The 11,817-nt window shown below is 38.7% G+C and overlaps 1 protein-coding gene across 1 annotated transcript; it reads right to left on the bottom strand.

Moving 5' to 3' along the window:
* Nucleotides 1-1,923: 1,923 nt before the first annotated feature.
* si:ch73-52p7.1 (uncharacterized protein LOC100321084 homolog) lies at nt 1,924-10,828 on the bottom strand. Its single transcript, XM_044372937.1, has 2 exons — nt 10,764-10,828; nt 1,924-4,931 (listed from the first exon to the last, which is right to left on the bottom strand). Exon 2 carries the CDS (start codon nt 4,864-4,866, stop codon nt 4,039-4,041), a length of 828 nt encoding a protein of 275 aa, XP_044228872.1. The 5' UTR covers nt 4,867-4,931; nt 10,764-10,828; the 3' UTR covers nt 1,924-4,038.
* Between the last annotated feature and the right edge of the window lie 989 nt (nt 10,829-11,817).

Genomic DNA, 11,817 nt, shown 5'->3' with positions numbered 1-11,817 from the left:
CCTTTTGAAAGAAAAACATTTTGATCGTCTTTCTTTACACACATATCCCATCTTTGAAATTATTAATTTATTTTTCTCTATAATTACACAGAATTATCCTTGCTCACCTTCTTGTAGTCAGCATGATGGTTTGTGTTGTGGCTCAAGCACAAATGCATTTCTATTATGACGGAAATTATTTTTGAGTTGTTTGTTTTTTTTACTGGTTTTATTCAATCAAAGAAAGAAAATAAAAGAAAATATGGGCTAAAAAAAGAGGCAAAATATGATTTCCAGTTTTTTTTAAAAAAGTTTTTAGATAGGCCTATATAATCTACTATGCTTTAAGTTTCCTTATAAAACCAGTGCAGTTTGTCCAGTTTGTGCGTGTGATATGCTGTGTGTCAGTGTTTAATGTGCCAGTGAAATTAATTGTTGGCACACACAAACACAGACACACACACACACACACACACACACACACACACAGAGAGAGAGAGAGAGAGAGAGACACACACACACACACAGACTGCAGATCCATCAGATTCCGCCGTCATCCTGTGAATAAAAAGAGCTGTAATTGCAATCATATATGGGGCTTCAGCACTGCGCGCCATACCGTACCATTAGTATCACAAATAAGTAATAATTTGCTAATGACAACATTATGTTGAGTCAGTTTAGGGGCAATTAAAGTGAGTGATATTTACATATGCCTAATGAATCACCGAGCGTGGCAGTTCGGGCGGCTCTAATGAATATTCATCCAGGCATTTCTCCCCTGCGCGCTGCAGTTTATAAACTGAATTATGGCTGATTTGCCCTTTTAAAAAATGAACATGGGCGCATCTCCCACAAGGAGGCGGGGAACAATAACGTCTGATTATAAAAATGTTTTACTGCTAAACTGCCGGTGAGGAGACGGCGGCAGCGTGGTTAAAGACTCACTTGGAGGGGTGCAGAGGAGGGAGAGCCCACCTAAAATCAATCCAATTTAGTCTCGGCCTGTCCACCTTTTTAGGCTGACATCAATATTTACAGTGTGCATTCAGAGTGGTCTATACATCATGAGTATCAAACCGAACATGTAATTGATTTGTTTTTTTACTGGCGGTAGTTTGTCTTCAGATTATCCCAAGTGGAGGTCATGGTTCAACCTTTATACACACATCAGGGTTGATTTCCATAATGAGAGTGAACGACCCGCCGGTTCTCTGAGAGCAGCAGCCCAGGCCGCCTCACCACCACCACCGCCGCCGCCGGTGATTCCTCCGGTAATTGCCCCCGGTGTGTGCGGTGTGTGCCGGGAGGGTGCTGACCTCTCAGGTGCGGGATCAACAGGCGGCATCAGTTTGCATTCACGGGGCGGTTAACAAGATGGGCTGCACGTTTATCATGCAAATAAGCAGCTCTCTAGCAGGTGTCAGCACACACACACACACACACACACACACAAACACATATACACACATTGTGCACGCGCACATACGCACGCGTCTTTAAGTAGGGCTGCAGTCATTATCAAATTGACAAATGTAACCATAGACACGCGAGGTTTTAGCTGCCAAATGCAGCTGTAGCTCATGGCCTAATGACCAATAATGTCAAACAAATATCCATTTAACAACGAAAAAACTATTAAATAAAATGAACCCTTCATGACTGTTTGAGACTGAACCTTTAAAATAGGACAGTAGGTTTTTCCCCAATACAGACCTGTGCAAAGCCTTTATGCCTCATATTGTACATATTACATATATAAGCAAGGTGTGGGCTACAATATTAAACATACTGCTGCCTCATCATGTACACAATGGGCACATATTTTTTTGCCACAATACTCTTTAATTCTGATTTTATGTGTCTGACTCTTGGTGGTGATTGTTGATGATTTACAGTACAGAAACTACATATATATATATATATAAATTCACAAGCCAGGAGTGATAAGTAAATCATTTATTTGGGTTTTTGTTGCTGTCAAATACAAGCAATAATACTGTCAATTTAAAAAAAAAAATCAACAAATAAATATTAGATAATACTTTAATATTATTAAAGCCTATCTTTGTCCTAAAAAAAACATTCCTAACAAGTTTTTAAAGTGCTGAGATGTATCATGACATATGTGTTAAATTTAAGGTTTACTGGATTCTTTAAGACTTGTAGCTAACTTTTTAAAAAAACACCTTTTTGTCTCCTCATGTTGTCAGTCCGCGCTGCTCCTCAGCGTTTCAGCTCACGTCTCCCTCTTTCACTCATGTGTATCTGCTGCCATCTTGTGGTTCCACTTTGGAGGCAAACATGCATTTCACATTTATTTGGCATACCGTTTGTTCTATTAACAATGTCAACACCAGTAACTATATCATTTATTGATCCCAGAAGAGAAAGTCTGTACTTCCCCTCACATGGAGGTCAGAGGTCAAACTCAGCTGTAGAAGAAAACAGACTTGTAGGGACTGAGGCTTCTTTAATTAGCACAATATCCTCCTTCTAGTGCTGAAATTTTGGGGTTGCAAGTAAACCCTGTTTGTTAGTAAAGGTAGAAATGTGAGAGTGTCAAAGTTAAAACTGAACAACCTTAAAACTTGCTGTGTTAAGTGAGAAAATATTATGCAACAAAATTTTAACTCTAATGTTTGAACCCAAACACAACTGCAGATTAAATTCTTGATCAAAGTCTTGATTTATAATTCAATTTAAGGACTTTTGAAGGGTTTCTGATGTCTGATGAATCATTGCATCTTAATTTCTGACAAGTGTGTCGTTATGAAAAGCTGAAAGGAATTTACAAAAGTATAATTTCCACTAGAATCCTACAATCAGTGCGGATTCAGTAACCGGATCAGAGCTTTTGTTGGAAACACTTCATGGTGGAAGCTCACGTTTTATATCTTCGTTGAACAGAGGAGAATAAGAATAAAAGCTCAGCTGGTTAACAGAGGATTGAAGTAAATTCCACTTTGTTTGAACACAATTTTCCATTTCGTTTTGAGGATTACACCCTTGATTCAGAGCAAAGAAGATCTAGAAAGAAAGAACATTTCAACTGGACAGGACTGGTGGGCAGAGAACAGAGAGTCTCTCATTAGTTCAACGTTTTAGTCCATGGGAATGATTAAAGCTACTGGGCAAGAAACTGTGGTATTGGAAGTGAAAAGATATAGAAAATCTCCCAAACACATTAAATTTTGTCTACATCTCTATTCAAGAACGTTTAACTGTTATATTGTAAGACTTATTTTTTTAAAAATACACACAAATTACTGCAGTTTTGTATTTGAAATAGGCTAGATAAAATACCTATTTATATATATTTATATTATAAATACTGGTTTCATAATGTTGTGTTCACTGTTACAATGTTTTATAAGTAATAAACCTATAAAACATCTATCATAACACCACCCTATCATGGACTCCTCATATTGAATTTATTTGTAAGAAGATACAACAATACATTTACTTTCTGCATAGACTCAAATCTTTTGGAGCCAGTAGCCAGATTACTTTTCTGTTTTTTTTTTTTAAATCAGTTATTCAGAGGCCGTACTGCAATGCTGTATTGCAGTACGGCCTGTTCAGCAGCCTATATGTGAAACTTAAAACTAAACTTTACAATCAAATCCGAATTTGTGCAGATTATTGCCCGACTCAAGACACACTCCTTTCAAGTAGCTCACGACAAGAGCATGCTCATACTTGTTAGCAAACCAAATCGTATCGCATTGCATCGCATCGTACCGTACCGTATCGTATCGTATCGTATCGCATCATATCGTATCGTATCGTATCGTATCGTATCGCATCTTTTCAAGTATTGAACTTACAGCTTTAATATGAACTTCTAAAAATGTCTTAAAACTTTTGCTTGGTACTGTATTAAAAAGATTTGTTTTGTTTTTCCTCCAGAATGTGAGCCTGTATAAACAAAAGGCAACATAATCTATAAACTATTAACCATTTTACATCCCATTTTAAAAGGATAAAGGGATTATTCTCTAACCAAAATTCAGGTATCCTGGATCATCTTCCTCTTGTTGTTTCCCCTTTGTGTCAGTACACAAAACTGACATATATGACAGATGTCTCTGGTAACTTGGGCAGGTGGAGGTCAGGAAAGGGTAGTACTCCGTCGCTGTCTATGTGTGTCTGGACCGTGTAGACTTTGACCGCTGCTTCCAACTCCAGCACAGAGCTGTGGATGATTCCCAGTCTGGCCTGTTCATGATATGCCGCTCCGAGCTCCCTGCCCAGGAAGATGTCTTGGATCTGGGGTGAGAACCAAGCCAAGGACGGGGCTTCTGAATTTCTGTTTATGTCTGCAATCAGGTCCAGGTTTGTGTCTCTGTCCCTGCTGTATCTGTTTGTGTCTAAGTGAGCACCATAATCCCTCTCTGGATCAATATTTGAGTCTGTGTTTTTGGCCCAGTTTGCATCTGGAACTGGCTTCTGCGACAGGTTTACCACTGTCAGCCTCTCCAGGTGTTGCACAGCAAAATGTCCCTCCTGTGGAACTGAGCCGTGAAATGTTTTCTCTCTGGATCCCCCAGGACCACAATGGACCAGAGTGAGATGCCTCACCTCGGAGTTGTTGAGCAGACGTGCCGTGTTTGAAGGCGACGTGTACCAAACAGTTAAACGCCTCATCCGGAAAACAGGAGATGAGTGTGACTGGGGGCGGTGCAGCATGGCAAGCTGGATGTCCTTGCATCTGCAGTCTGTTAGTGATGAGACGCTGCAAGGTTGCGGATTCTGGCTGCAGGAGTAGTAGAAAAAGCTGTTGTGGGTCACGTAGGCCAGGCGCAGGTCAGAGCGCTGCAGAGCTACTGACACACACAGCAGGACACACAGCAGAGGTGTAGGGGGGCTGAAAGCAGGCATCACTTCTAGAGGAGAGGCTCGGGTAGCATGCTGTGTGACGGTGGGAGGTGTTCAAGAACCTGAGCCTAGAAAAAAGAGAACAGAGACACATTCAACATCAGGATAGAAAAGTAAGTGAGGAAGTAAAGACAGAAAACAAAACATCAGCTAGCTTTCACCACACTGCATGTACAGTATGTTGATTTTGTCCTGGGTGCAAAAGCAACCAGTAATGGAAGAAGTACTTAAATCCTTTACCTAAGTAAAAAATACCACAATGTAAAAATACTTCTCTCTTAAGTAAGAGTACAAAAGTTTTAGCTGCAAAATGAACTTAAAGTATCAAAAGTAAAGTACTCATTGTGCAGAATAGCCCCTCTCGGAGTGTAATGTTATCATATTACATTATTAAACAATATAATATTAATGCATTCATGTTTAAGTAGCATTTAAACGTTGGAGCTGATGGAGGTGAAATGTATTTTTATTAACTTTATATCCAGTTTGTAACTCTGCATCATATTTTATTAGGAGATAATATGTTATGGAAAAATACAACAAATAGATTCTTGGAAATACAGTCTCAAATACTCAAGTGAAGACCTAAAAATTGCACAACAAGTGCAAATGCTTGAGAAAATGTACCAGTGAAAGCAACATCACACTTCCAACTTTGGCACCAATTTGGCTTTTACAGCTTAGATTGTGTTTTCATTTTGAATGATGAAGACGGAAAGAATAACACAGAGATGAAGAAAGTCAAACAGCAAAAGAGGCAGAGAACAAAAAACAAATAAATTAGGAAATCTGGAAGATTACTGGGCACACACACACACACACATTAATCATTTTATTGTTTTGTCACGTCAGCCACAGCTGCAAATACAGAAGTCCACTTCATGTGTGTCTGGGTTGAGAATGTGGAAATGGACATGAAGTTCTGTAAATTACTTTCGTTTATTTTTGCAGCCATGCTTCAATCTACTTTGAGAACCCAGAGAGCTGGGACTGGATTAAGCTATTATCAGTGGCTTTTTCTTGGCAGTATCTTAGATATGTGTCATTTGTCCATGGCAAGACCATAAAAGGTTTTATACTGGACGAAACTTCCAGCTCTATGAGGGACACTGTGGTACACACAGACAGAATTTGGCATCATTAGTTCAGGCTGCCTGTTGTGATGTGAGGCTCTCTGATGCACAACTGAATTTTAACACATTCATTCATCAGGCTCTCTGTGTAAAAAAAAGTGTTTAGCCATGCTAGCAGCGTGGCTCCAGGGATGGCGATGTCCACCAGTTTGGTCCAGGCTGATATATCTCAACAACTATTGCCACAAATTTCTGTTCATACATTCATGGTCCCCAGAGGATGAATCCTGTTGACTTTGTGATTCCCTGACTTTTCATCGAGTGCCATCATCAGCTCGGATTTTGTTTTTTGACCAGTAGTTTGGTCTATGACTCCTGCTGAGTAGTGAATGATAACATGCTAGCACAATAGCTGAAAAACTGATTATTTGGTCACTTGGGGTCATCAGAAAGAAGATGTAAAACACAACTTGACATATCATCAACTTTAAAGTTGATATGATGAACGTGTTAGCAAACAGTTGCTTATTTACACAACCAGCAGTTATGGACAGTGGCAGAAAGTAATAAGTACATTTACTCAAGTACTGTAGTTAAGTACAGTTTTGAGGTACTTTATTTGAGTACTTCTATTTTATGCTACTTTATACTTCCACTCCACTACATTTCAGAGAGAAATATTTTACTTTTTACTCCACTACATTTATTTGACAGCTTTAGTTACTTTTCAGATGAAGATTTGACACAATGGATAATATAATAAGCTTTTAAAGTACAACACATTGTTAAAGATGAAACCAGTGGTTTCCAACCTTTTTGGCTTTTGACGTCTCACAAAAAATCATAGAGTAGAGAAAAATTCCAAAAACTGAAAGCAGATTTGTGAATCAGAACTTTGTTTTGTCTTCTTTCATCTCCCGTAAATCATCTCAAGACCCCTCAGCTTCATCTGGGGACAATTTGAAGGGGCCCTGTAATGGCGCATTTTTACATTGCTTTATTGGTACTTTTACTTCAGTAAAGTAAACTTCCTCCAACACTGGTTATGGAGCAACATTATCATTCACTTCGAGTTGTGTTTCTGGCCACCTGTTGAATGTAAGTCCAATATTCATTCTCATTTTAGCTCTGTTTTGGGTCTCCTGAGGGAAATATCTGGCTCATTAGCAGCTAAATGCTCCACTATGTTCAACAGCTAGTCACTAACTGAGTCTGTTTGCCGTTTAGTGCTGAGCAGGTAGCGTATAGTGGGGTTTTAACTGCCTGCTGCAGCCGAAAAGTAAAGGTGCAGGCCAGACAGCTAAACAATGAGCTGAAATCAATCGGTAACAACGATGACTTGAGGCTGAAGCAATGCAGAAGTACCTTAAAGTGCAATGCCACCCACGGCCACTAGGAGGAGCCACAAAGTCAGGTGATAATTTGAAATTTTATCATTTGATACATTATAGTAATCAAAAATATTGATTAGTGATATAAGGTGACGATAAACTTGTCTTGGTTCCTCTCGTCTGTGAAATGTGGGGACTCTATGTTGATGTCTGACCCTTCATCACTCTTGTTTACAACAAAATTAGCCAATATATATCGAGGATGATGTTCAGCACAGTTAATGATCCATAACAACAACTTCTGACAAGCCCCAGGGAGCGGGTGTGAACATGTTCCATTTGGCTGTGGTCTGTTGTACATCAGACCATAATATAATTAGCTTGATACTGGAAAATAAAGTTTGCTTGACATCAGCTATTCTTCACATTTCTGTGGCAAATGTCCAACTAATGGTTAAACCCAGCATGATTGAATGAATGTTCAGGTCAACTTCCACACAGGACATTCTTCATTTGAGTAAAATGCTGTGAGGTTATTCCTTGGTGAATTCTTCATCCATTAAGTATGTTATTACACAAACGAAGCGGACAGCTGGTTTGGATCACTATTCAGTCTCAAATGCACACACACATACACACCCACACACACTCCCACACACACACACACACACACAAACACACACATACACACACACACACACACGCACAGTGACTTTCTCTGTCAGAGATGGGTGTGTTGTTCCTGCACTGCAGTTAGGAGTACATTGTTTGGCACTGGGAGCCCACATTAAATTTCACATGAACTACACACACCCACATACTTAGAAAATTATAACTGTGGAGCTCGCTTTACAATTCCAGGGAAAACATTGTTTTGAAATCTTGGCTCTTTTACAAAGGTCTGGGTAGATTTCCTGGTTTGGCAATAATATCGGGCTGGGAAAATGAATTTCTGACTCAAGAAAGCTGGGACAGAGCTGACCACTACATTCTTCCTTTGGCTTTGAGTGAAATTTAACAGGAACAAATTCTTGATTGGGATAACTCCCTTGTGAGTTATCATCTTCAGTATATTTAACATCTTGTTTTATACCTTTTTTCCCCCCTTATAGTTGAAAACAACATTCCACATTGTCTAGCACTATCATCCTTTCTCTCCTCAAGGAAGCTTAATGTTGTTTGAGTGAAATATTCAAACCTCCATGTTTTTTTATGGCTGCACCAATCCATCATTTTTCAATCATCTTGTTATACTAATTACAACCTGGCATATGTGGTATCTTTGGAAACTTTGGGGTGTTCACTAGAATTTAAAACGCAGTTTTGTGGGTTTGAAAAAAAGTTTGGCTGTACTGTGTGAGTTTGTTCTTGCTGATCCACCAGCAGGTCACTGAGAGGCCTTTCAGGGTTAGGTACTTTTCTGCATTTTGCTAGCTTGCTAAAACTACCTCAAAGAAGAAAAAAATACTTTATGAAGAAATGATGGTAAATGGCTGGTAAATTGCTACATTTATATACAATATTTATATATGATTTGCATATCATCCACCCACACACAGGATGCTTCAACTTCAGGACAAGAGGAGCTACTTTACCTCCTGAGCCACAACAGCGACCCCGTTAACTATTTTTAGTAATTAAAATAAGCTGAGTTGTGTACATAAGGTGGTCAAATATGCTTAAAGGACACATTCATAATGTTTCAAGTCTGTCTTAAAACAACAGCCAGGTGCCCATATTAACACAGAAAGAGGTTTTCCTCACTGTAATCATTCCTCCTGTTCATACTGGCTATTAAAATATGCCTTTCAAATGCACTTACAATGTGCACTTGTGCAAAATCCACAGTGTGTCCACACAGTCATTTTGTGCAAAAATGCATTTAAAAATGTATCTCAAGTTTAAATGAGGCTTCAGCAGTCTGAGTCAGTCATTTACAGTTCAGATTCCCTCTTTGTGTTTCCTCGGACAGTGTTTCTGTGGTTGCAAGTATAGTAACAAAAAGAGGATTTTGTAATTTAAACTGCCATCACTAGACTGTAAAGTTGAAAGATATCTACTTTATTTGACTCATTTGGACGGCTGAAGCTTCATATTAGCTTCAGATAAACTTTTAAATATTTTTGCACAGAAGTAGAAATGTACATTATGAAGGGATCTTCTAATGGTCAGTATGAACAGGGGGAATGATTATGGCAAGAAAAACCTATTTAAATGTTCATTTGTGCACTTGACTATTGTTTTAAGACAGGCTTGAAAATACCAAAACTAACAATTAATTGATCATAGTAACAAGTTTTGTGTGTTTAGCCGAAAGCTGATTTTTTTACTTATGGTCACAAGTTTGAGTCAATCCCGCATACACATCCTGGTGCTGTAAACACTTGCTAGCAAACCAAATCTGCAGCTGAAAATAGTGCCAGAAAAAAATACATTATTAACTCCTGTTTGAGTAACATATGCTAAAAACTACAGTGTCCAGCTGTTTTCCCATAACTATTTATTTGATAACATCTGTTTTTGACAAAAACTATTTTAGTCAAGCCTTCCCAGACATTTAACATTTAACAAGCAACACTCAACCTTACAGAAAATGTTTTTCTTGACGCTGCAGAAGACGTCAGAAATGAAGCAAATGCAGCCAAGTAGCACTGAGAGGAATCCAAGATGAGACTCTGTGTTTATAATCAAAAGTTTGTTGAGTCTTGTTCCAAAAAAAAATTAACTGCTTCTACTCTTTGCAGGTTGTTTCTATTGAAACAACCTGTATAGCTTCACCACCAACATCAGCAGTAAAATGATGATGTGTGTTGTTATGCCAACAGATGGAGAGAGCAAAGGGGGATTTTGACCATCATTAAAACAGACACTGAATGACAGCATACAAGTATCATTGCCAGATCAAGCCTAACCCCACAGAGAAGATGACAGACAAAAAAGCAGAGTGACATTTGCAGGATTTGCTTTTTCTGCAAGCACCAACATTTTCACTCCACCCCTGCTTGTGCGATAAGAGTCTGAATCATACAGGACAAGAAAATACCCCTTCTTTCTGTGTCTTGGCTGACTGTCAGACTCTCCTCTTATTGAGATAAATGTCAGTGAGTCTCAGACCACATGTCTGGCTTAGCTATGAGTCACTATCTCTGGCTCCAGAATCAGTTTTATGAGTCAGGGTTGAAGGTAGCCCTTTGAGATTTACAGTAAGATGACAAATGACATCTACATTCAAATAAAGGGGCTGCATCATGCAATTCAGCATTTACATTTTAAAGTTTTCTATCTGAATAAGTTTGCGAGAATTTTTCTATTACATAACACAGACACAGGAATGTGCAAGCTATATGCAATATGATATTGTACACCAGGGTGGGTTTTCTGTTCCTTTTACAGACTACAGACATTAACTGCAGAAACACACACAAACATACACTTATAGCTGTTATAGTGCTAATTGCATACAGTAAGTTTCTCCATGCTGTGGTGTGTAACTCACCTCCAGTCGCTGCTGAAGAGCGGATATGTGAGTCTGAGTTTGAGGATGGGATGGGTAGGGAAATCACACATCCAGCTGACGTCAGGATGGTGGGACGTATCCCACAGAGGAAGCTGTAATTCACATCAAGAGCAGACTGAGTTCAACTTCACGTATTGTATATAAACATTTACTCACTGAGCACTTTATGAGGAACACCTGTGAAATGTAATACAGCTAAAAAACAGCTCTGCCATAAATTCTACTTTTACAAAGCTTACACATTTTCGGATTTTGTTGATGTTGTCAGAAAGGTAATAATTCTACTTTAGGTTTATTATTGATGTCATAGTGGGTGGTAGCGGTGTATCAGATTGCATTAGATTGCACAGGTCCGAGGACAAAAAATTACTGTGAAAGTGCCCTCCAAGGTGCCCCGACAGCAGAGAAAACATACTAAAGTTCTGTAAATGCTGTCTTAGTTATGGGTGAATCAGGATGACAGCCTCTATATGTGACAGTCTGTAATTCTTGCACCTCATGGGTTCCCTTTCAGTGGAAGAAAGTGTGATAGTTCCCTGTAAAGTACCGTGACAAGATGTAATGCAGTGCCCTATGAGTTGCTGTTGTAATGAAGTGAGCTGGAGGTTCTGTATGGGTGCCCTCCTAGTGAAAAAGAAGAAGAAGAAAAAAAAATGTGGAAAAAGTGCCATTTGGGGTTCTGTAGTGGCCACATCACATGTCAGCACCAAGTGTAAGTAGTTTTCTTTTTAACATACAAACATTTCAAGTAATGACAGTAAATTCAAATAAGCTTTATTGGCATGACAGATCAGAAACCCATATTGCAAAAGCAGTACAGAAAATTATAAGCATTGACAGATGATTAATAATTATACAATAATATGCAAATATCAACAATAATATTAAATACAATACAATAAAAGGCATACACATAGTCTTTTGTTTTCATACACTAAAGTAAACACTTTATTATTGACAGTTTGTTTGCTAATTTTAGTGCACGCATTTTGGTTAACAGATTTCTTGCTTACACTAAATATGCTCGACCTTT

The sequence above is a fragment of the Thunnus albacares genome, chromosome 14, assembly GCF_914725855.1.
Source record: "Thunnus albacares chromosome 14, fThuAlb1.1, whole genome shotgun sequence".
NCBI lineage: Eukaryota > Metazoa > Chordata > Actinopteri > Scombriformes > Scombridae > Thunnus > Thunnus albacares.
The sequence above is the reverse complement of the archived record's forward strand: the minus strand, read 5'-3'. Positions and strand labels throughout refer to the sequence as shown.

What these genes read in the sequence shown, in the direction of transcription:
- si:ch73-52p7.1 (XM_044372937.1), bottom strand. Translation starts at nt 4,866, where the DNA reads ATGCCTGCTTTCAGCCCCCCTACACCTCTGCTGTGTGTCCTGCTGTGT.